At 38.8% G+C, this 26,855-nt stretch overlaps 1 protein-coding gene across 3 annotated transcripts in view; it reads right to left on the bottom strand.

Moving 5' to 3' along the window:
* C7 (complement C7) overlaps positions 1–26,855 on the bottom strand; it is a 56,284-nt gene that overhangs the window by 9,386 nt on the left and 20,043 nt on the right. For all 3 annotated transcript variants that reach the window (XM_040496059.1, XM_040496079.1, XM_040496070.1), the window contains 9 exons: positions 23,399–23,569; positions 20,744–20,987; positions 18,495–18,605; positions 14,755–14,921; positions 12,296–12,524; positions 10,236–10,407; positions 8,458–8,545; positions 5,903–6,035; positions 2,491–2,682 (listed from right to left, as the gene is read on the bottom strand). In XM_040496059.1, the coding sequence (XP_040351993.1) occupies positions 2,491–2,682; positions 5,903–6,035; positions 8,458–8,545; positions 10,236–10,407; positions 12,296–12,524; positions 14,755–14,921; positions 18,495–18,605; positions 20,744–20,987; positions 23,399–23,569 (1,507 nt within the window). The remainder of the gene's footprint in view (positions 1–2,490; positions 2,683–5,902; positions 6,036–8,457; positions 8,546–10,235; positions 10,408–12,295; positions 12,525–14,754; positions 14,922–18,494; positions 18,606–20,743; positions 20,988–23,398; positions 23,570–26,855) is intronic.

Genomic DNA, 26,855 nt, shown 5'->3' with positions numbered 1-26,855 from the left:
TAACCGACTGAGCCATTCCAGCACCCCTCTTTTTTTTTTTTTTAATTGTGCTTTTGTGAGATGACGGATGTTAAGCAGACCTACCGTGGTCATCATTTCACAGTGGATGCAAATCAAACCATCATGCTGTATACCTTGAACTTCTACAGTGATGTATGTCAATTATTTCTCAATAAAACTGGAAATGATATTTTTTAAAAGTTTATTGGTTAATCATTCATAAGAATGACAGTTTAGATTTTAAATGTTTTCCAGAAGTTATTACAATTTCTTTATGAAAAATCATGGGTAGAATCAGCTAGACCGAAGACCTTTGCGTTTAAGAACACAGCTTTCTTGGGGCGCCTGGGTGGCGCAGTCGGTTAAGCGTCCGACTTCAGCCAGGTCACGATCTCGCGTGTCCGTGAGTTCGAGCCCCGCGTCAGGCTCTGGGCCGATGGCTCGGAGCCTGGAGCCTCTTTCCGATTCTGTGTCTCCCTCTCTCTCTGCCCCTCCCCCGTTCATGCGCTGTCTCTCTCTGTCCCAAAAATAAATAAAAAAACGTTGAAAAAAAAATTAAAAAAAAAAAAAAAGAACACAGCTTTCTTAACTTCCTATATCTTTATGTCAAAACTACATACTGATGGAGGGAGGGACAAATCAGTGGTTAGTGTTTAATGAGCACAGGGTTTCAGTTGGGAAGATGAGAAAGTCCTGGAGATGGATGGTGATGTTGGTTGCACGATAATGGGAATGCACTTAATGCATTGAACTGTACATTTAAAAAAAGCTGAAATGGTAAATTTTATGTTATGTTTATTTTACCACAATTAAAAAAAAAGACTAAATACCGATACATCAGGTATTGAAATAGCTCAACCTCGGAGGCTGACAAACCTGGAGTTTGTTATTTGTGATAGACATATTTTAAGGGTAGTTACTATTAATATTCATCATGACTTCTGAAAAACACACAGGCCTGAAAAATACCCTTAATTAAAACTGTAATAGAATTTGCTACTGTGTAGGAGAAAATACATACTGAATTGTGCTACAAAATGAATGAAGGAGACATTTTAGAAAGATAAGTATATAATATCTCATTCGGAATAAAAGAGCAACCTCATCAAGTGTACATTGTTCTCTTTAATTTTAGAATTCCTGGTACAGGTCCATTACTTCAAACATGCCTGATAAATTCCTATTTATGCTTCAGCGCAGTAAAAAACAAAGCACTTGTCCCTGCTCTGGACCTCTGACTGCTAACGAGCACGTGGGAACCAGCACAGCAGGCACACCATTGGCCATGCTGCCCTCCTGTTTTCTGTCATCAGCATCTATGTTTCATACCACAGCCCATGCCCGCCATCAGCCACAGACGGCTCTGTGCAGCCTGCCCCCTCTTAAGTTGTGACCATCTGATCCATCTGATGGTATCACTCATGAAATCTAGTACTTCATACTCACTGTAAAAGGCAAACTTCAGCATTGAATTAAATAAAAGTCATACACTGGAGGGGCTCCTGGGTGGCTCAATCGGTTAAGCGTGCAACTTCGGCTCTGGTCATGATCTCACGGTTTGTGAGTTCAAGCCCCACGTCGGGCTCTGTGCTGACAGCTCAGAACCTGGAGCCTGCTTCAGATTCTGTGTCTTCCCCTCTCTGCCCCTCCCATGCTCATGCTCTCTCTCTCAATAATAAATAAACATTAAAAAAACTAATAAAAAATAAAGTCATACACTAGAAAAATAAGAATACCATACAAAATTGAATGCAAGTGAGTTTTCCTTCTTTCCTGTTTTTTAATTGTCACAAACATGTATTTTCCATTTGTTTAAAAAAATGTAAGTAAAGAAGAAATAGGAGGTTATTTAAAAAATAAATCCATCCCACCTTAAATATCTCTAAAAAGAAATAGTTCGGCTTTTTAAATCTCTTCTTAACCATAGCTTCTTTAAAGACCATTTTAATTTGCCTGATGTTCAAAATACTGGATTTTTGGATTTCCACTCTTAAAAACGGCTTCACAAGCCACAACACTTTGCTTTAAATAACTTCTGCTCTGCAGTGTTAAATGTAAATGCTTTTAAGTTTTCTATTTCAATAATGCCAATAAACCCTCTGAAAACCCAGAAAGGAAACATACAGAATGTTTTTAAACTCGGTACTTAATAAAAGTACATTTAAAAAATCAGGAAAAAAGCCAGAAATCATCCTTTGAAAATCCTTTATTTTCTTGGCACCAAAACAGATACAAAGCTAATCTTTGATAAGGATTTAAGTTAGTTTCAGAACCACAGGGCTCTTCTTGCTTTTCCTTGCTTTCCATGAATCTATCTATGCCATGTGAAACAAAGTCTGTTACCCCATCTATGAGCCGACCTTCTTGTAGGGGGACAAGGACAGAGGGAATAACTCACAGTTATGGCCATCCAGTGCCATAAAGGACCGCCACAGGGACCCTCACTCACCTGAGTGCAGGTGTCCTTGGACAGACCTACAAGCTACTCACCTTTCTGCACACACTGAACATTCTTCATATCAGGACTCCACTTAAGGCTGGATCCACAGAGAAATGTCGAAGGACCTTTTAAGGACATGTCACCCGAACAGGAAATGGTCACTTTCTCACCAATTGCATAGAAAGGTTTGTGGGGATGACTCTGTATGCCATCCATCAAGGCAGGTAGAACACAGGCAATTTCTAAAGATAGAAGAAAACAGAATACAAAGGTCATTGCTTTCCTAAGCCATCTGTTTTTAAAAAAGACAACTTCGAATAGTGTTAATACACATGCTCTGCTTTTTCACATTACAGGACAAAGAGGAAGAGGTAAGTTCACTCCTAGGATGCCCGGAAAGACATGTCCCACAGTGCCCGGCATGTAATTGACCAATAAAAGACTGAAGACCAAAACAGTTCCCATCCTCCACTCCTGCCCTCAAAGCAATGTGACAACATAAAATGAATCAGCCTTATAAACAGAGACCTAAAAAGCCCAGGCTGCTGTCAAAACTAAACTTTCCATCGCTGCCACTTATCTCTCTGGTCTGATGAAGTCCTACCAGAATTTTCCCAAGAAAATTTGCATATTGTTTGCATACCATTAGCATATATCCAATTAGATATTTTTATTATTTGAAAGTTTTAAAGAACCACCTTTAACCTTGAAACCATACAAGTATTAAATGTTCTTTGGTTTTCCATCTCTAGTCTTTCTCAGTTACATTCATTACCTCAAATCTTCTGCTTGAGAAAACAGCAAAGAGAAAAAAGAGAAACATGTATACTTATGGGAAGCAAGTCAGAATTCATGATTTGAAAAAAAAAATTGGCAATCTCTCTAATGGACTTCGGACAATATTCTACAAAATACTGCTCTGTTTCTGTACCATTTCCATCAGAAATTCCATTCACTCATTAATTCCAAAACAGCATCTATGGAGTGCCTATATTTAACGAAGTACGTTGTATGCTGCTAGGGATTTAACAAGATACAAGTTACATATCCTGCCTTCATAAAGCTAATAATCTAGCATCAGATTTGTTTGTTTCTGGCCATGACGCAATCACTGGCTTCACAATCATGCTCCCACAAAGACAAATAGAAAAGCTATACAAAAGTAAAGGAAAAAGTACTTCCGAAAGCATCAGAGAGATACCAAGGCCATGAAAACTTGAAGGTACAAGATTCTAGCGAGAAGTCTAAAGGGGTGATTACAACATTTGGTAATGCCTTTCTCCTTGAGGTATTTGTTAAGTTTGAAAACAAAATGCTTAAAGGCTGCTAAACTAAGGAGGAACTATAGCTCGTGGCTGAAAAGCTGAGTAGAGTTTTTAACAGTCTAATTGGGCTAGGGGACAAAGAGGTAGAGTCCAGTCCTGTCACAAAGGAGGGACCTAGGAAGATATCTCAGACCTTCCACTAGGATCCCTTAATGGTTACACCCTAGGAATAAAGGTAAACTGGACATAAAACAGCCTCACTGTTTGCAGGAAACAAAATCAAGTCTTTTCTAGAGGAAGAGAACATCATCCAAAACCTCAGACTATTCCATTATTTTTTCACACATAAAGTCTGGCATTTAATCAAAACTATTCTGACATTTAAAAGGAAAAGAATTCACCAAAATCCCAAAAAAGACAATAGAAACAGACCCCCAGTAGGTCCAGAGAATGGAATTAACAGCCATGGACCCTGAAATAACTGTGATTTACATGTTGGGAAAAAATTAAATGACAAGGCACAGAATTTCAATGGAGAAAAGGAAAGTATAGAAAAGTGGACAAATGAAATATCTAGAATTGGAAAATGAAATTAAGAACTCAACAGAGTTCTTAAAAGCAAATTATATACAAGTGTACAGAGAATTAATAAACTGGAAGTTAGATCAATTAACAAATATTTAGGATGAAACGGAGAGAAGAAAAAATTATGTAAAACAAAATAATGTAGTAATATATACAATCTAAAAAAATATATCATTTGTGTCTTGTGAGGAAAAATGGGCAAGAATTGGACAGAGGCAATAATTGAGGACACAATGGCGAAGAAGCTCCTGAAATTGACAAAAGACATAAAAGCACAGATTCAAGAAGTGCTTCAAATATTAACCAGGGTAGAGACAAAGAAAATCACACCTCAGCACATCACTGTGGAGGTGCTTCTGAAACCCAAAGACCAGAAAAAAAAGAGAAATTCCCAAAAGTGTCCAGACATAAGATTTCCAAACCAGAAGTGGTATGACTAAGAGTGAATGTCTCACTAGAATAAAATCTTTAAAGAGCTTAAATAAAATAACTGCTAACCTAGAATTCCTTACCCATAAAAACATCCTTCAAAAATGAAGATAAAACAAAGACATTTTAAGATGAACAAAGACTGGGTCAACTTCTTATCAGCAGATTCACAATAAAGGGAAAAAAATCTCTTCAAGCAAAAGCATCTTATTAAACGTTTCAAAGAACCAACTTTTGGCTTTGTTACTGTAAGCTAGAAAATGTTTATATTCTATTTCAGTAATTTCTGCTCAAGGACTCCAGGCGAGAGAGACAGAGAGACAGATAGAGACAGAAACAAAGAGGAAGAGAGGAGGTCCTACAAATAAGAAAAAGACAAACCAACAGAAAAGGGGAGCTAAAGATTGGACAGTCACTTCACCAAAGAGGATATGCAAATGGCAAATAAACATGAAAACAGGCATCATAACATAGTCACCAGGAAAAATATAAATTGAAAAGTCAAAATTAAAAAATAAGATATTGCTACACACTCATCAGTATAGCTAAAATTTTTTAAAGATTGTTGATACAAGTGTTGATAAGGATACAGAGCAATCTTGGCTTCTCAGATCCTGGTAGGGATGTAAATTAGTACAACCATTTGGGAGTCTGGTAGCATCTACGAAGTCTAAATGTATGTACATCGTATGACTCAGAGACTTTATTCAGAGGTATATACCCAAGAGGAAAAAGATGTTCACGTGTACACTAGGCTTTTCTCCATGGCCTAGACCAACTGATATAGCAAAAAATGTATCTCTACAGCTCTATCCATCTGCTGAACCAACTAATACTGCAGGACAATCAAGGAAGTACACTGATTTGGTCACATCCCTAGAAATTGAACTATATGGGATGTTCTGAAGGTCTTAGCCAGAATGGAGCTCCCTGGCCTATTCGAATTTGCACCAGAAACATTAAAATTGCAGTGAAATGAGCCTCGCCTAACAGAAGCACTATCAACTAGAGACTGCTGAGGGCTTTTTCAAGACACAGCTGAAACTTGAACAGGAGCATATGAGCTTCTCAGGAAAGGAATGTCAAGACACGGGCCACACAGTGAGCGGTTATTCATCTTGATTCATTCCCTTCCACATTGTTCTCTCATCTTAAGTTATATGCTACAACCAAGTCCACTCACTCTGACAATGCATTTCCCCAACAAGCCACTGTAAATCTTCTCCACATCTGGCTACAGGGTCTCCAATTAGAGAGTAACCTTCATTGCAAGTATATACTATGTTTTTCCCAACAGGAAACATGGCACCTTCATCCTAAAGAGAAATAGAAGAGAAAGAGAGAGTATGTCTATTTTGCATTAAAAAAAGTTTCTTTAGATATATTTGGGCTATAAATGATGCCTTCTTTTAGTCATCAGGCAAACTAAGTTCAAATAACTAATTTAAAAAATTATCTGTAAAAACAATTTTCCCTGTATGGTCCTAGTCAACAACACTGGTACTACCATTAACTAAAATAAAACCATTAATGCCACATATAATTTATTAATTGTCCCCAAATACCAAGCACTGTACTAAGCATTTTACCAAAATTACTTTTGTGGACACTGCCCAAGTCCCTTCCCCACCGGCCCCTGCATGTTCCAGGAAAAGACAGTTGTTGTCAGATCTCGGAAATGTACTTGTTAGTCAGTTCTTCATAGTAAGACGTCATGGGCTGCTCATTGGCCATACCGCCTAATAAAAGCTGGTAGGAACAGACAGAAATGTGCAAATCCTATCAGCATGTTTATGAAAGTTTAAGTTTCTCACTGATGACTTTTAGAGGGAGTGTAATGCTGATCTTCTCCCATCCTAAGCTCCAGCCCCTACCCTGTAAGGGAAGGGCCACTGTGGCTGGGCCAGATTCAAGGACATGCCAGGAGGTGAGCTTTCATGGTGAAGCAAGGAAGAATTTGAAGCTGAAACTTAAAGGGGTAATCATGCTCTTTCGGGATCTCTATTAGTTCCTTTCCTCACTCTTGGGGCTCTCTGCCACCCCAGGGGTGGTAAAGAAAATCGGCCTGGGGAAGGGCTGAGAGCTAGGCATTAGCACCTGGCTACTCCAGGCATTAGAACCAAATCCCAAGGTGCCTTCTACTATTCACTGTCAGTCCTGGTCCAGTCTGGCTCCAGTTGGTAGGAAACAAAGGGCCCAGGTTAATACTTGAGTTTGAATAAATTGGGAAAGCACAGTTGATTTGCTTTGGTTCTAGCCAATAGGCGGTCTGCCTGACAGAAGGGACTGTTATAACAGTGTCCAAACTTGGTTCTGTACCAGAACCACTAGTAGCAATTAAAAAAAAAAAAAAAAAAAAAAAAGGCCCAACTCTCAGGCTCTATCCTAAACCTACAGAATGAGAAAGAAAAAAAAAAAAAAGGAAGGTAAGGGGCAAGCAGCAATCTCTATTCTTAAGTTCTCTGGGTGACTGTGATGTAGCCCGTCCATGGGGCAGTGTTCAGAACCCCTGCCCCTTACAGGACACCACATGCACTGGAGTTTGGGACAACAGTTCATGGTTTGCCGAAGTATATGAGTTTGTTTGGCCTTGTTCGCCAAGCCTGTGTTTCCTTCAGGAACTTAGTAGATTGTGGTGACTGTATTGGGACAGAATGAGTGTTAGAGATGCTGGGCTCATTCCCCTCTCTCCACACACACACACACACACACACACACACACACACACACACAGAAGCCCTCTTCCATTTCCCAACAGTATCTACATTTGGGGAAACTTCAGCAAAATGTCAGTGTGTGTGTTTAAAGGCCTAGAATTTCAAAGGCAAACCCTTTGAGAAAGCAAGGCTGGCGGCACTGAGAGGGTCCTGACAAAAGCCTCCTACGTGAGCCAGTAGGAGACTTCATTGGAGCTTGAGGCCAAAGCCTCATCATAACAAGCAGTGAGAAGAGCAGAAATTAATATGGCCTCAAGGCCAAGAAAATTCCCTAGAATGACAAGTGGCAGGTGATTTGTGTTCCTTCCTAAACAAGAAAATCGCTCCAAGTATAATGACCCATATCTCACCAATGCTGGCAAAATGTCTTATCGGCTTCCGGAATAAACCCAATATTTCTTCCCAAACCCAACATTTCCGAAAAAAAAATTTTAAAGACATTTCTCAGGACACCTGGATGGCTCAGTCAGTTAAGTGTCTGACTCTTGATTTCAGCTCAGGTCATGATCTCACAGTTCATGGGTTCAAGCCCTGCGTCTGACAGCACAGAGCCTGCTTGGGATTCAATCTCTCCTTCTCTCTCTGCCCCTCCCCTGCTCTCTCTCTCTCAAAAATAAATAAATAAACATTTTAAAAAAATCTTTAGAAAGACATTTCTCAGTGGCAAGAATAGAGAAAGTCCTCTTTGCTGCAGAACTTGCTTATGGATTCTTATTTTAGTGTTAAGAATGGAAATGTTTAACAGCCTTCTGGCATGATTACATTTCTAATTTCATTGGGCAGCAGTATTGATTTACCTTACTGCAGAAGATACACTGCCTTCTGCAGAATTCTAATCACCTTGGCCAAAGAAGTAAAGTCACAAACTAAAACCCTTACCACTAAAACTAAAATGCACATATAAACTATTTGTAGCACTATTTCATCATGGAAGAAGGAAATCGATTATGGCATTAGGGAGAGAGAGAACTTGGAGAAAAGAGCATATGCAGAGGAAAACAATATATCTTTCATAACCAACTTGAACAAATCCATCTTTCAAGGCAGGAGGTGATGGACAGAATTCTTTTGGAACCAAAGACAAAGGAAAACAATGTGGTTCAAGCAATCTGAAAGGAAAAGGAAACAAAACATAATTAATGTGATGGATTTCCACAGCATAATAAATATTTTGCACCACAGCGAATTTTTCATTAACATCTGAAAGAACTCCATTCCTGTAAACATGCTGATGTGCTATTTTTGTCATTCTCGGGATCAATATCTGATCATATCCTGTGATAGAAAACTCAAACATAAACTACCAAAAAATAGCTACTAAGTCAGTAGTAAGAAAAACAAAGAGAAAGAAAAGGAAATAAAAGTCTCTGGACAAAACACCGACTTCATGGGATTTCTAGAGGTCACCTGCCTCAGACCTACTTTTTCTTCGGCTGTCTGGTTCTGAAGTGCCTTTAACATGGAATTGATTCTGGATTAAAAATAAAGGAATTCCTGTTAGTGACCCTGCAAGAAAGGGAACATCTACTCTGTATAGGCACCTTGGCAGTTGCTCTATAAATACGCAACATCTCAATGCACCTTCACAGTAACCCTATGAGGTATGTGACGAAAAGAAAGTTTGAATGACTTGTCCAAGGTTATAAGGTAATAAATACCAAGGCAGCATTCATGTTGTAGTCGGTTCGGCTCCTAATGTCATGCTCTTTCTACCTCCCGCAAGGCAATCTCTAGAGGAAGCTCATAATAATGGTAATCCCAGTGACATCCATCATTAAACAATAGTTTTATGGCCTCTGAAGCCAACGTGCCACCAGTATTACCTCCACTCTAGAGATCTGAAATCTGAGGGAAAGCATTACAGAATAGCCGGTGAATGTCGCCTTCTTCTCAACTGAGTTCCTTATACGCTTTCCACACTTTGAGGAAACTCAGAAATGTGAAGTATTGATCATGATTTTCCTCTTTGTACTGGGCAGGAAGAGGAGAACATTCTCTCCCTCCAAGCACCAAGAAGAGTGAGAATTCCTTCAGTGCCTCCATAGGATGCTCCTTTCCTTCCAGCTTCAGTCCATAGAGGCCTCCTCTGCTGGAGACCCTCATCCTCCCAGAGATATGTGCCTCAAAGGTAGCTTCTCCTCCTACAGTAATTCCATATGCTCACCAGCTTCCTAGTCAGGAGACTTGATGAATTTGCAAGGTCCCGGCAAATGGGAAGTTGGTGGGCTAATCAGTCAAGATATTAGCCATCTAGAGCATCTGGCTTTATGCTTAATCCTGAATGAATGAATGAATGAATGAATGAATGAATACAAGAATACATGAATAAATGAATGAATAGGATTGGTATATCTGAAGAGTAATACAACTATTAATCAATGCTTACTATGTGCTGGGCACTGTGCTAATCACTTTCTATGCTGAATCTCACTTAATTCTGACATTTTACTATTGTTTTACCTTCTATGATTATACTAATTTTAGAGGTGTTACCAAGGTCACACAGCAAAGTGGCAGATCTGCTTGATGCCAAAGCTGCTGCTCAGATCCCCTTGGCCAGATGACCTTCTAGTTACCCAGCCTTTTGTAACATCTGTATCAGAAAAACTTGAAACACACAAGTGCAAGCTGTCCACACATGCCTTCTTCCTTCAACTGACCCCACTGCTAAAGGCAAAGTCACTGATAAAAATCGCCATTTAATTTTTAAATCTTTTAATAGCAGCAATCACATATTCCACACTTCCTGCAGGGGGCACTCTATTCTATGCAATTGCCAGGAGATCTGGTCACCATTACCGCAAATGCTGGAGTTCCTCCTCCTCGCATTGCCTGCTTTCTGTTGGCTCTCCAATACAAGACTGCCCGCCTCCACTGGGAGGTGGATTATTGCATTCTCGGCTCCTTGATTTCTTCCCTTGAATGCAGGGGCCCCAAGAGGACCAGCAACTCCAACCTCCATCAACCCCTCCTGTAAGATAAGAGAAAGACTGTTCAGAAAGTACTTGGAGAGAAAGATTTCAGAGTCTAGTATTAAGCTTCATGCTCAGGCAGTTATTGAGGGAGGGGACAGTCTGGGCACATACTACCTTCACTCTGTTCAGGAGGTCTTCTTCAATGACCATAATGTCTCTGCACATTGACTGGGTTTGTTGATATTAAGTCTGCATCAACGAACTTCTTGCAATTATATCTTAAATTTGTTTATTATTTTAGAACTGTTTCAGAGCATTTTGTCATACCTCATGCCATTCATTTACTTCTCACAAGAATGAATCCGGGTGGGCAGGAAGTCTGTTACCATTCTCATTTGATAGGTATGGGATCTAAGGCAAGGGGGTTAAATGTCATGTCTGGTGCTGCAATGGCTGCCAAGAGTCCTGTCCAGACAGCAACATGGTCTTATGGCCGAGTCCAGGCTCCTCTCATTACAGCAGTTCCTACTGTTAACATTTTTATTGGAAAAGCCATGGTTGGGCATGAGAAGAACATAATCTACTGGGTTCCAGACTGCCAACCTCAGAGCTGGCACTGTACAAAATGAGGAAATGCATAAGAAGGAGAAATGCTTTTACCTCCTGTCAACATCCTTCAGTCTGCAGGCACTTCCTCAACCCAGCCTGGCCACCTTCCAACTCAGGGCCGATTCATGACCAGCGGTGCTTTTAGAATTTTCCCCCATCATATACCTTGGGGTAGGCAAGAGAGAACTTGCACTATATTCTAAGAACTTGGCTTTCCTGGTTACAAACAGATCTCAGAGACCATGCTCCTGAAACATTACTTCCAATTGATAGATGGTTTTGTTTACTGCTCCTTACCTATTTCTACCGTGTAGCCTACATCCGTCTCTCCTCCACTCGGCACCCACCCCTGAGTATCATACTCACCAAAACTAAACTAATGTGATTATATCTTCCAATGAGTTTCCTTATACTTTCTTCCATAATTAGAAATTGAGTTAATAAAGTAGTCCTCTGAGTATATTAACAGGGGTAACAATAGCTTGATATATTATGATCACTACCCCAATCCTTACCAGCAGGGGGAGCTTCCATTTTATCAAATAATAGGAAATCCAAGCCACAAAGGAATGAAATCAAAGTGGTAGAATTTCAATTTACCAGACAGGCTACTTGGGAAGACATTTGGAGGCAAGGAGGCTTTCCTGACGCTTGTCTACAAGCAATCATAGTTCAGTCATGTATTCATTCATTCATCAAACATTTGTTAAGTGACTTCTATGAATCAAGCCTTGTTGGGCTCTGGGAATAAAAAAAAGGAATCACAGCCCTGACCTTAAGAAATGAGTTTTCTAGAGGAGAGAGGCATATAAATAAATACAAAACTGTCCCACACTTTGTCTACTCATAAAGTCAAGCTTCACACAGTTCTGTGTGAACTGATGTGCCTCTAAAGCACCAAGCCTTCAGTTGAGCACATTCAGCAAATGTTCAGAAAGTATTTGTGAGTAATTGATTGATAAAACATAATACAAAATAGAAATAGAGATATTTCAAAGAGCTTGCGATTGGAAAGGTTAAGCCATGTGCACACTAGCTGCACAGACCTGTTACGACAAAACCTCAATGAGCTGACTATGGCATAAAAGAGAGGCGTGTTTTAGGCATTAATCTATTCTAATGGAGAACAGGGAATGGAGGGCATGTGGGTCTATTCATTAAGACAGGAAAACAGAGACAGCAGAGGGCCTTAACCCCCTTGCTAGAACCCAGAAGTGCAATAGGAAGGGAGACACTAAATTAATACACAAAGAAGCATGATCTCAGGGATCAGCGGAAAAGAGTGATTCCTTTTTCACAGTGCCAGCATAACTAGCAAAAACTCAGCACACTGACCTGCTTCATTTCCCACGAGGACTCCTTGCTCACAAGCCACACCAAATGTGTATGGTTTGCAATGGCACTGACACTGGGTCCCCTCGACGGTGGCAATGCCACCATTTTGACAAGGTTGGCAATGGCAGGGGTCAAATTCATCCAGATATTCCTCAAGAGCCCGCTTCAGGTATAGTCTTTTCACAGAGGCACAGGGTACTTCCTTTACCAGCTCATACAGAGGGGTCAGCTATACAGATAAAGACATCATGGTCAGTAAATCGGGGTTTTAGGCAAGAATATTTTTCTCCTGGCATTTAGGCTGAATCTCCATTAAAATAAAAATCAAAAGCCACTCTCATCTTAATTCCAATTATTTCTTCTTCAAATAAAAAGAAAGCAATTCACTTTCTTTGCAAGACAAAGGGAAAAATAGGAGTGAACAGGGAAGGAATATTTTTTGTATCTTGCATAAAATTTTTCAAAACCAACAGGACATTCATTTTCTAGTTATTGAAAGATTATTTTGAAGGAAGTACATTTCTACCCTTGCAGAGGGCAGAAGAAAAGGAAATGCACTTAAATTACAGTGAAGAAGCAAGTGCAATTAAATTTAAGATTAAATACCCAGCTCTAAGAGACTTAACATGTCTCTTAGCAGAGACCATGACTCTTTCTTCCTGACAAAATTTAAAACAGACAGACATTACTTCTCTGTGTTGAATATGTCTGATGAAAAGCAGCTTGGAGCCCCTAGATGTGCTGGCTAAGCTTTAACAATCTGCTCTCCTAAGAACAAAAATGCTCTGATTTGTAGCATTTGCCAATTTCTGCAGTATAACTACTCTTCCCATGGCCGATTTCAGGTTGCCACTGGGATGCCAGTGACCATGGAGTCGGGCAGAGATAGGCACCTTTGGCTGTTATGAGGGTCCATCTTGAGCTGGCTACAGCATACCACTGGAGTAGGAGGATAACTTACAGACCCAGCCACATCTCCCTCCGTCTCTGCCCAAACTCTCTCACGCTGCATTATAAAAGAACTGACTGGATGGCATTGCGTGGATGTATACCTATAATAAGTTAGCACAGCTATGATAGTGACAGTCCTATGTGGAGAAATGCAGAGTTGAGAATGAGAAGGAATGTCTGATCCTCCCTAATCAACAACTTAGAATTTTTTAAGATTTGTAACAGGGCACTGGCACTGAAAATAGGTCATTGTGAATATCGATGGTGGCACGTTATGATAAGACCTCCCAGGAAAACTGGCCTCTTTCTTTTACCCTTACTTAGAGGCAAATGGGTGGATATGGTGTTGGGAGGGTGCTTAAGAAGCTTTTGTAATTTGGGGGGGGGGGGCGGATTATAAAATGTGTCCAAGTCAAGTTCACCTGAGACATTTCTTGACTCCCATGACAGAGAATAGATCATAGGATCAGTTCTGCCATAGCACTTGTTTTGAAAGGGTAAATTTGTTCCATTGGGATGGATGTGTTAGGGAACACCATGAGCATATCACAAATTTCATACAATTTCATCCGTAAGAAAAACCAGGTGAACCCAGAAAAGTGGACACAACTGAACCAACATAGGAATACACAAAACACACACACACACAAACACACACTTCAAGCATCCATGCAGTTCACTGCCTGTGTAATATACTACACCCATCCACATCTGATGCAGAAACCGTCTGTCCTCTGGCAGCTCTCCTCCTACCACTTCCCAATAAGTCAAAGGCTCTAACCCACCCAGCACCCAGCAAGCTTCCAGTCTTTTTCTAAGAATTGTGCTACATTAATATATATGCGTTTCTTAACAATTTAACACATACAAAGCTATACTATTGTTTTTACTGATGCCTATTTTTTTTAATGAGTGTCATAGATCAAGTTTTTGAGTATTGTGTCCTTAATCCATTTTCCCCATAAGCCAGGGGGTCTTCATTGTGCAATTCTGTCTAGCTGTCTGATTTTAGGAACACATACGTAGCATTATGACAGAAGTGACTGTATCAATAAAACATCCTAAAATTCTGCCAGTCAGATTTGTTCTATTTTAATTTACATGTCTCCAAGAGCCTACATGCCATGGCCAGAGGAACAGAGGTGATCTGATGAGACAGTAGACAAGCCTAAATGCCTTTCTCTTGCAAGAACCTATAATTCCTCTGAATTAGAGACCAAGGAAAACATAATCAAATTTAGGTCAAAAGCTTAAAATGCAAATTTTGTTACTAATTTCCCTTGGGATTTACAAGACATTTAACCTTTACAATTGAAATATGGACATGCAAGATAATGAATCTTCTGTTTCTTATTATTATGTATGCACTCATTTTGCTATACAAAACATAATTGGGATACAAAAATGCTAATTACAGCTGTCTCTGTTTTACCACCTTGATTTAATCTCATTTTCCCAATGCGAATAAACATGTCTGCTTTGTGTGCTTTCAACAGAGCAGGACGTACCTTTTGTTTTATGACTTGGGGAAGACCAGTCACAGATTCCGCCCACGAAGCATATCGCTCTTTGTTTCCAGCAGGATTGTCCAGCTCCAGGAAACTGAGGCCAGACACGAAGCCCGAACTGCCCCCCCTGACAAATGGGTTCCCTCGCAGAACATTGCTTTGAGTTCCTATACGAGGAGAAATCAAATGAAATAGGTCAGGATGCACAAAGGAAACAAAGAGAAGAATAAAAAAGTGAAATGTCTCTCAAGTACTAAAACACAACCCATCCTATTCTGGTAAAGGACAAACTATGGACACAATGAAAACATCAGTGATTGCCAGCAGTGGTGGGTGGGAGGAGTAAATAGTTGGAGCACGGAGGATTGTTAGAACAGTGAAATTGCTCTACATCACACTATCATGGTAGACACATGGCATTATACATTTGTCCAAGCCCATAGAATGTATAACACCAAGAAGGAACCCTAACATAAACTATGCACTTTGGGCAATGATGATATGTCAACGTAGATTCATCACTTAGAACAAATGCACCCCGTGGTGGAGGATGCTGAGAGTGGGGAGGCCTTAGTTTCTGACAGGGGTATATGGAAACTCTTCGTACTTTTTGCTCGATTGTGCTGTAAATCTGAAACGACTCTCAAAAATATCTATTAAAAGGAAAAAGAAAAGAAAAACACAATCATTACCTGACAGTAGATGATATTAGGGAATTATTGTTCATATTCTTAATGTTCTTAGTATAATAAGAACGTTATGTTATACAGGAGACTATCTTATTTCTTAGGAAATAAATATATATTTTGGGATGAAGCATCATGGAATGTGTTTCTAAATGGTTCAACTAGGGGCGCCTGGGTGGCTCAGTCGGTTAAGCGTCCAACTTTGGCTCTGGTCATGATCTCGCAGTTTGTGATTTCAAGCCCCACATAGGGCTCTGTGCTGACAGCTCAGAGCCTGGAGATTGCTTTGGATTCTGTGTCTCCCTCTCTGACCCCACCCCTCTCACACTCTCTGTCTGTCTGTCTCTCTCAAAAATAAAATAAACATTAAAAAAAATGTTTTAATAAAAATAAAAATAAATGGGGGGAGTTCATTGCATCTGGAATATTAACTAAGCAAAAAAAGCTATTAATTAACAGGCATACATTAACACATGAAAAGTGTTCTAAACAGTAAATACCAATTAAATTCTTTTCTGCATTTAAGTGCCTTATAATTTCAGAAATATTTTTGTCTCCATTTGTAATTGATTTTTATGCTGGTCATGACTGGAAATTCCTAACTTGCAAACCAGATTTGGGGTGATCTTTAGTTCATTTCTTTTAATGAAAATTTGCAATTTCGTAAAATTTTGCAAATTCAAAAACTGTACATTTATCAGAAATTATTAAAGCCTAGGGTGCCTGGGTACCTCAGTCTGTTAAGCATCTGACTGGCTCAGGTCATGATCTCACAGTTTGTGAGTTGGAGCCCCGAGACAGGCTCTGTGCTGACAGCGCAGAGCCTGCTTGGGATTCTCTCTCTTTCCCTCTTTCTCTGTCCCTCCCTCTGTTTCTCTCTCAAAATAAATAAATGAACTTTAAAAAAAAGAAACTTTAAAAAAAAGAAATTATTAAAGCCCGGTGTTTTTGACAAATTGCTGGAGTGCATCCTCATTGTCATTGTTAGCTCCGGTTTTGATATGCACATAGTCACTCTTTTAAGGCAGCTTATCACAACTAAGTTCAGTCCCTCCGCTGCTACCCGGAGTGACTACACATTTCTGAGCTTCAACACCCGCTAAGAGAACAGCTGGGAGGAGAGCCTTGGAACCAGCATCTTAACAACTTCCCGGGTAATCCCCGCGTATAGTAAAGTTGGAGAAATCACCGCCTGCCCTGGCACACCTGTTTATGAATTACAGATTCTGAGAAATCCATTTTAATTTTCTTTTTAAGCCGGTAGCCTCTCTCTCCATACCTCAGGGAGCTCTCTGCTCCCTCTGGCCCTCTTCCCCCAGACAAGCAGCATGGTGTGACAATCAGGAGCCCAGACTGTGAAGCCACACATCATGCCTTTGAATCTCATGTCTGACGCTTACCAAACGTGATCGTGGGCAATCTTTCTGTCACTCAGAGTCCCTGTCTGTATAATGAGAATATGAATAATACCTAGCTATGTGTGCTATGTGTGCGTTAAACACAACATCAAATAAAATCAGTGAGCAGCTTCCAGTAGCCAGCCCAGCTGATAACTGATGTCTCTATCTTCCCAAAGCTCCCACTCATCTCTATTTCCAGATCACCATATTTCCATCTCTTTCAAAAGCATGTCCTCCTGGGACACATGGGTGGCTCAGTCGGTTGGGTGTCCGACTCTTGATTTCGGCTCAGGCCATGACCTACCAGTTTGTGATTTCGAGCCCCACATCAGCGTTGGATTGGGATTCTTTCTCTCTCCCTCTCTCTCTGCCCTTCCTCTGCTCATGAATATTCTCTCTCCGTATCCCTCTCTCTCTCTCTCTCTCAAATAAATACACTTAAAAAAAATTAAAAAAAAACAAAAACAAAAACATGTCCTCCTCCTCTGTCATGCCAACTCCATGAAGACAGCCATTTTCTCCGGCATGTCACTGCTTGTACCCCAGTGCCTAGAACAAATCCTTGCATGTACCACAGGCTCCATAAACAGCTGATGAATGAAGGAAGTGAATGAGTAAATACACCTGGTTTCATTCCTCTGTCTTCCTCCTTCCTACAGTCATCTGCCAATATCCCAAGAATCCCCACTTCCTCAGGAAGAACTCTGGCATCTGGGTCAGTCTTCACCTTTGCCCCAATTTATGCTGTCACCGAGAATTTAAGCTCTAGTACCTGCTCAGTCCATTGCTACCACACTAAGAAGTTCACTGTAAGGCAAGTTAAGTTGTAATCACCAAATTCAATGAACAGTCTCCAGCCCTTCTCTTACTTAACTTCTGTCTAGAATTTCTCTTTATTAACTTCTCTTTCTCCTTTATTTTTAATGTTACTGATCTTTTCTGGTTCTTTTTTTTTTTTTTAAGTAGGCTTTTTGCCCAAATTCACGACCCTGAGATCAAGAGTTGCAAGCTCTACCAAACTGAGGCAGCCAGGCACCTCTTCGCTGATTCTTATCCTGTCAGATTATCCCTTCTCAGTCCCTCTTCTTTCTCTACAACTTTATCTTTGTAACCTTTCATTTAATCACTTCCTGTACTAAATCCTTTAATGGTACCCTCTTGTTACCAGAATGAAATCCAAATTCCTTAACAGGGCATCTGGACACAATCTAAATCAGTTTTTTTTTTTTTTCCAGTTCCTTTCTAATCACTCAAAGAATAGCACACCACCTTCCCCACTCCCTCTGCCATCGCCACGACCACCACCACCACCAGCAGCAGCATCTGAGCATCCATGTCAGAGTGGAACTAAATCTCTCCTGTTGGTGTCCTTTTTCTAGGCTGGATTGCCAACTGTCACTGCAGGTGGAAAAGGTAGTATATGCTGAGGACACATCTACAGTGCACAGGAGATACCCAGTGAACTTTCCATGGCAGTGTCTCACTGTCATGACATATGAAAGAGAGAGCAGAGGCAAAAATAACCAAATACATTTTTAAAAACACAAGATAGAACACCTGCTAAAATTTCAAAGGACCTTGAGGCCAGGAATTAACCACAAGAGAGAGGGATGGAGATTAAGCTTGTAATGCAAATTGCCCCCTTCTTATTTACCTGAATCTGATTTTAAGGCATCTTCCAGCTCCTTGCATTTGCCCTCTGATGACGAATACAAAAATTTGAAACTTGATGAAGTACATGTCTTTATATCTGTTGAACTAAGACCTGAGGGAAAAGTTTTAAAGGTTTTATTTCTGCATTTGTTAAACACGTCTTTTGAGATGCAGCCAGGTGGGAGGATAGGGATACTCTACTATTGTGGCCATCTAATCAACAGTGATATGATAGGGACATTTTCAAGTGCTGTAGGAGGATCAAGGGTCAGAAAAAGGAATATTTGTTTTTTGTTATTAAACAAAATAACACATACATGCATACACTTAGGAATGAAGCATCGTGTGTCTGAAACTTACTTTCAAATGATTCAGCAATTTTGGCTTCTATTATCTTGGATCAGAGAGAGGAGACTGGGGTGATTTCTACATGAAACAGTGGAAGGAACACCCGGAACAGTGATATCTTTGACCCACATACAGTCAGCTTCTCAAGTATGAAGCAAACAGATAAAAGTAGGCATGTGATGGCCCCAGTCCACCTACTGGAAACCCCAAAAGCTGGGTTCTGATTCTATAGTAATTAATTCCTAAAACCTCAGGTCTACTGCCTCAATCTCTTGATTTTAATATGTTTACTATCTCTAGTTTCTAACAATTCCTTCCCATAACTCATAACCTCAGAATGTAACAATTTCTACTCATTATCAAATGGAGTTTTGCCAATGCATTTTTTAAAGAAGGATAGAAAATAATAAGTGTGGAAATATATTTTTCTTATATAATTTTGCTAACTGTATTGTAATAATCTCAATATTTCTTAAGGAATAATTGGGGGGATCTATTACATCTCAGGAGTTTTGATTATGTTTCAGTTAGAACTTTTAGGAAGGACAGAAACTTCTCAAGAGTAAAATTTTTACTTAAAAAATATGCTTTGACCAAATTGGAAACCTTTAATAAAATTCTCCCCTATTTCTTTAAGTGCTAAGGAATAAAGGTTGGGAGGCAGTGAAACTAAGTTTAGATCAAGCCACTTGCTGGATTAATTTTCCAAAGAAATATTGTCCCTGTCATTGCTACAAAAAAACTTGTGCTTATACATCATTTCCAACCAGGGAAGTTAGAAAAGTTCAAATTCTAGTTAAATCTTAACTGGTAACAAAAAAACTAAGCCCATTGGGGGGAAAAAAAGCCAATGGAAACATAGAAAAATATTGTAATTCACCCACAAGGGAAGGTTACAAGATTTCCTCTGAATCTCATGTAGTAAGTGTTATTCTCCTCCAAGGTTGTAAGGGAGCCTTGACTGAAGAGAAAGACCCCTAAGAGGTGATTTGGAATGGAGAAGGAAGTGTGGACATCAGCTGAAGGACAAAGTTGGGAAGAAGTAGGTTTGACTTAGAATATTAGTAAACCAGCCAAAAGGTCTTTGGAGAGAAGGAATGGACACTAAGACACCACCCTCTACCCTCCCACATCGGGACACATGGTGAGGACTGTCCTCTTAGTAAGAGGGGTCCAAAAAATCATGAACTCCGTGGTGTGCACTGATTCTAACAAAAATCAGGCCATTCTAGCAACAACATAGCATAAGGAAAAAGTTCAGCTGACTTGGGAGCAAGTTAGACCTCCTTACAACCCATATGCCCTTGGGTGAGTCTTATCTAACACTGACTCTCCATGGCTCAGTCTGTGGGACAGGAATTATAGTGGCCATCTCTCTGGGTAGCAGTGAGGATCATTGCTAACATGTAACTTGCCTCTTGTAAGAAAGGCATCCAATAAATTCAAGCCATTATTATAAGAATTAGGTAGTAAGCAATCTTGTGACATCCAGAGCAGGTTTTTTTTAAAGGAATGAGTGGCAATGAACAGAGGTAAATAAAATACTTCTTTAAAACATTTTGATTTCTGAAATATAATACCTTATTAGCTTTTCCTCAAAGAATATTACTTAAGCTGAGAAATGGAAAACATTAAAAAGTATTCTAAAAATCCAATCAATACCTCCTGGAGACAGCCAGTAATGATGATGGTTATCTCACATTTCAGGGTACTAGCCAAAAGAGTAGGCAGTTTGAAGAGCTTGAGTAGATTATAATGGATTCACACCACTTTGGATTCCTTTGCAATTTAATCTCTATTTGTCATACTTTAGATCTCTAAAAGTTTAAGCTAACTACATGTTATTTCCCCCATTAAAATTCCTGCAATGTTTGTAGTTAATAAATTTTTTTAATACTCTACCGCTTTCTTTGATTTTTTCTGGGTCCACGTAAAATAGAATTGTGTACTCTCCTCCTAAGGACCCAGACTGCAGATAATGTGTCCCATACTGGTCGATTAATCTTCGGTAGGCACCGTAGTCATACAGAGAGGGAAGGTAGGAGAGTTCCTTCCAGAAGGGCTCAGCAAGTTGTAAAAATTCTGGATTGTTATTGATAAACTGAGCCACTTCCACAGTGTTCTGGACAACCAACAATTGATGACTCTATGGGAAGAAGGAAGAATAAAAGGAGTTTTAGTTTGAAGATAAAAAGTCAGTGAAATTACTTTCCTGTTCAATGTCTCCATCAACTGCCACCTCCAACCCAAACTATATGAATTTTTATTTTTGATGCATGATGAGGTCTTTTCTGGGCTCACTCACCTGAAGCAATCTAAAGAGTTTTTGGAATGCCAAATAGGAATATCTGAGTGATACGTAATTTCTTACATATATGGCCTTTAAAATCTCAACTAGAAAAAAAGCATCATCTTCATTCCCTACTAAACAAGCTCACAAATAGGTATATAAAATAATGTGTCCCTAAGGAGTATACATTGACAATGACTTATAGGTAAGGTGAACATATAATTTATATCTCATACTATGGTTCCTCACTTTATAATGAGGCTTTTTTTTTAATTTTAGTGTAATTTACATACTATGTTATATTAGTTGCAGGTGTGCAATATAGTGATTCAACAATTCCATATGCCACCTAGTGCTCATCACAAGTGCACTCCTTAATCCCCATCACCTGTTTCACCCATCCCCCCCCACCTGCCTCCCGTCTGATAACCATCAGTTTGTTCTCTATAGTTAAGAATCTGGTTTTTTGGTTTGTCTCTTTTCGTTGTTGTTTGTTTTCTTCTTTTTTTTTTATTTTTTTTTAATGATTATTTATTTTTGAGACAGAGAGAGACCGAGCATGAACAGGGGAGGGGCAGAGAGAGAGGGATACACAGAATCTGAAACAGGCTCCAGGCTCTGAGCGGTCAGCACAGAGCCTGACGCGGGGCTCAAACTCACGGACCATGAGATCATGACCTGAGCTGAAGTTGGACGCTTAACCGACCGAGCCACCCAGGCGCCCCTGTTGTTTGTTTTCTTAAATTCTACATGTGAGTAAAATAATATGGTATTTGTCTTTCTCTGAATGACTTATTTCACTAAACATTATACTCTCTTGATCCATCCATGTTGTTGCAAATGGCAAGATTTCATTCTTCCTTATGCCTGAGTAATATTCCATTGTATATATATATAATATACCTTCTTTACCCATTCATCTATCAATGGACACTTGGGTTGCTTCCATAATTTGGCTATTGTAAATAATGTTGCAATAAACATAGGTGTGCATCTATCTTTTCGAATTAGTGTTTGTATTCTTTGGGTAAATACCCAGTAGTGGATATGAGGTCTTTGAAACACTTCCTAAGCATCTTTTAATGATGTCCAAGACAGATCTACCTTATATCAAATCCTCATTTCTGTGAACAATAATACAAATACAATAAATGTTTATACAATTCTTATTCCCACAGTCAGATTCTTAGTCACAAAACAAACAAAATCAATATTCCTTTATACCTCCCTGTGATTTATTAATCAAGTTACTGACTTCAAGAATGAGATGAAGTATGCAGATTTTGAATGATGGTCAACGTGAAAATTCATCAGCAGTAGGTATACATCAATTAGTACAAGTCATCTCAACTGTTCAGATTGCCCAAGATAAAAATTTTAGTATCTCAAAACAACAAACTATCTAAAAATAAGATTTTTAACTTCCTCAGATAAAAATTTTGGTATCTCAGGGCACCTAGGTGGCCCAGTCACTTAAGCGTCCAACTCATGATTTCAGCTCAGGTCATGATCTCACAGTTTGAGAGATCAAGCCCCACATCCAATTTTGTGCTGACAGCACTTAGCCTGCTTGGGATCCTCTCTCTCTGCCCCTCCTCTTACCCCCGTGCCCTCACATGCATTTTCTCTCTCTCTCTCTCTCTCTCTCTCAAAATAAATAAATAAATAACATTTTTTTAATGTGGTATCTCAAAAGTAACAAAGTGTCTTAAAATCTTTTAGTTTTATGCACCTTCTAAGAAAGATTCTAGCATTACTGTTTAGAAAACATATATTAACAGGATTTTTTCAATTCTATAACACATATAATCATGTATAGTAATCATAAATTAGAAATTTAAGAAAATTTTAACTAGTAGATTTGAAAGTAATGCTTTTTTAAGATTCTCAAATAAGAACAAATACTTTAATAAGAAAAACAAAGTATAGGGGTGCCTGGCTGGCTCAGTCAGTGGAGCATGAAACTCTTAACCTTGAGGTCGTGAGTTTCAGCCCAAGGTTAGTCATAGAGGAAAGAAAGAAAGAAAGAAAGAAAGAAAGAAAGAAAGAAAGAAAGAAGACAAAGTATTAATAGATATATTATCCAAGAGAATTGACAAGATACAATGTTACCTCTTAAGGAAATATATTACATTGTCTCTTTGAAGAAGATACTACTACCCTAATTTAAAAATGAAAGCTGATCCTTTTGGTAAATACACTTTTGTTAATGTTAGAAATACTTAAGCAGTAAAATATGGAAAAGTTAACTCATGTTTCATACTAACCTTTTGCTTTTGGATTTCATTGCTATGTGAAATATGACTATACGAAGAAGATGCTGAAGATCTAAAAAAGGAGCGTTTCCTACTAGATGATGTATATTCTGCTGAAGTATGTTTAACATAAGACCAGCTACTGTTGTAAAATTCATAATTAAAATCATTATTTATCTTCACCTATAAAGAAAATGAAAAGTTTTGTTGTGACTAAATCAAGGCCTTGGGTATAACCCAAAATCTTTTGCCATGGATCCTTTAACGTGAATACTTTCTTTACACAATCCTCTCCAAAAAAAGGAAGCTCTTCATTGACACAAAACAACTGTGGCTCTCATTGTGACCAGGCCCATATAAATATAAGGAATAGAGTCCATTCTATAATTATTCTTTGTTAAGCAGGAGACATGGTCTCAGTAATGGTAATCCCAAGTGATTCACAGAATACATTTGTGTACAAACATCTCCCATTTTGTTTAATGTCAACATCTAGGCCAGAAGTCAGAAAATTAACAAAACCATACTAGCAGAGAACTGAAAAGCACTTGGCTCTTGATTTTTCATCTAATAAAAGGGAACAGAAATGCAAATCGGTGATCTGAAGCATTTAGATCTTTTGGACTTTGGGAATGTTCTATGTGATCCAGTAGTAGCTATAACTTTCTAATTAATGCTGAAACTGGATTTTTTTTCTGTGATAGATAGTAGAAGAAAAGGCCATCCCACAAGAATTTTGAAGCAGGCAACAGGATAGTCACATGTGGCTAACAGAGTCATGACAGCTCCAGCACTGATGAAGAAGATAATCATTTATTTATCCCTTACTTTATCCTAGATCAAGTGTCAAAATAAAATGCCTACAGGGGGCTGGCAAGTAATATAAATGTTGGAGGCATCCAGGGGAAGGCAGGGTGATGAAGTGAACACACGCACTGTGGAAAAGGGGTACCAACGCAGGAATCCATCATACAGTTACCATGTGTAACTACAGGTTCTAGCACTGACAAGTGATCTGTTTTCAAGAAAGGAGATAAATCTGAATCTTGACACAAAAATCTCGAAATTTTTAAAAGTCATAGGCCATTAATTTGCTAACAAATGCCAATCACCGCGAGAATAAAAGAAGACACGCACGAGGACTCCCTCTCACAGTGTCTGCTCCATATAAAATAGTCAAATCAGTAACTGTGTTTCCACGAGCATTTGTGTTGTTAGCATATATCCATACACATCTGTGTTTGAGATGGAAGTATAAAAAAGCACAGGGAAAATTAAAATGATGGGTATGATATACTTTAAACACAAACCTAAAAGGAAAGAAAATGGCAGACTATTATGCAGTCATTTTAAATGATGCCTATGAAGAGAAATACTCATGTTAAATGAGAAACTGTTATAAATGTAATAATCCCGTTAATTACATCAATGCAAGTATATTCCCCAGTCAAAAAAAAAAAAAAAAGACTAGAAAGAAATTCATCAGGAAAATGCTAGAAAATATTATATTACTTTTCTCATTGCCCATGTTCAAAATTATGCATGAATGTTAAGAACACACCACAAGATACGAAAAGATAGATTTATTCATATCTTTTATTAGGGCATTATTTTCATTAAATTATGAAATGGATCTATTTCAAAGTCAACTGCATAAGTTTAGCTCAAAGCTGAGATGGAGAATATATGTATTATTATTGACTACAAAGAAGACGTTAATAAGAATGCTATTAGAGATTTCTGCAGCCACTAAATACTGTTTTGGTCCTATTAGGGTTTAGACAGGCACACAATTTAATTTTTTTCTCTCTCTCTCTTAAGAAAGAGAAGTTATCTATCTTCCTTTTGATGTAAAAAAAAAAGAAAGAAAGAAAGAAAACCTATTTTCCCTCTTCAGATCTACAATTCAAATACTCAATTCATGCAAATAAGCCTCTTAGATGATTTAGTTCGGCACCTCCTCACTCTTGTCTGCTCTACATATGGCTGCCAAATCATCTTTTTCAAGCTGATGTGATTTTCTTAAATGACCCTGAATTGATACTCTCTTTCCCATCTAACTTTGAATCCTGAATTCTCTCAGACTGATCCTTCCTCTAAAATCACAAACTCAAATATCCTACAGTCTGCCACCTATACTCTTTTGACTCTCATACTATCATCACCAGAGCAATTATTCAACTTCGTAGAAACAAGTTCTTCAACTTAGTTTCCTTTCTCTCTCCCTATCAGCACCTTCATTTTTTTCACTTCTTTCTTTTTCGGATTGCCTTCATGGTTCATGACTTCAACAGTTTCTCATCAATGAACTTAACATCCTCGCCTAGATAGACCCTGCCATCATGCTTGCCAGGCAGAATTCCAACCTGGTTCAATGCTCACAGCCAAGCTACTTAGCACTACAATAGAAAAATCACACAGCTATAGATGGGTACCACTGTAAGTCCATTCATGATTTCTGATCTCAGGGGAACCCTCAATGCAGCCCAGCAGCCCTATATTTCTTTAGTCCATTCTCTTTCTTTCCCATTTTCTACAGTACCTATTTCAAAATTTCAACCCCTACCTCAATCCCCCAATCTTAGAACCACTTTCCTCACTTTCAGAAAATGACCTTAACCTCTTTCTTTACAAACATTCCCATTACCAGACAGAGGATTCCTAAATTTCTGGCTAACAAATCGACAAACATATTTACATTTCTCCTCTTCCTTTCTTCCACAGGTGTCCCTCCTCCATCTAAAGCTAACTTCTCTGATTGATCCCATTTACAATTGCACAAGAACCATAAAATAGGAATAAACTTAGCCAAAGTTGTTTAAATATCTGTATGCTGAAAGCTATAGAAAACTTATGAAGGAAATTGAAGAAGATATAAATAAATGGAAAAACATTCCATGCTCATGGATTGGAAGAACAAATATTGCTAAAATGTCACTACTATCCAAAGAAATCTACACATTCCATGCAATCCCAATCGAAATTGCACCAGCATTCTTCTCAAAGCTAGAATAAACAGTCCTAAAATTTGTATGGAACCACAAAAGACCCCAAATAGCCAAAGTAATGTTGAAAAAGGAAACCAAAGCAGGAGTAACCACAATTCCAGACTTTAGCCTCTAATACAAAGCTGAAATCATCAAGACAGTAAGGTATTGGCACAAAAACAGATACATAAACCAACGGAATAGAACAGAGAATCCAGAATTGGACCCATAAATGTATGGCTAACTAATCTTTGACAAAGCAGGAAAGAGTATCCGATAGGAAAAAAAACAGTCTCTTTAGTAAACGGTGCTGGGAGAACTGGACAGCAACATGCAGAAGAATGAAACTGGACCACTTTCTTACACCATGCACAAAAATAAACTCAAAATGGATGAAAGACCTAAATGTGAGACAGGAAACCATCAAAACCCTAGAAAAGAAACCAGACAACAACCTCTTGGACCTCAGCTGTGGCAATTTG

Source organism: Herpailurus yagouaroundi, unplaced genomic scaffold (genome assembly GCF_014898765.1).
Source record: "Herpailurus yagouaroundi ecotype Mexico unplaced genomic scaffold, PumYag 29, whole genome shotgun sequence".
Lineage (NCBI taxonomy): Eukaryota > Metazoa > Chordata > Mammalia > Carnivora > Felidae > Herpailurus > Herpailurus yagouaroundi.
Note: the sequence above shows the minus strand (reverse complement) of the source record. Positions and strands in the feature narration are given on the sequence as shown.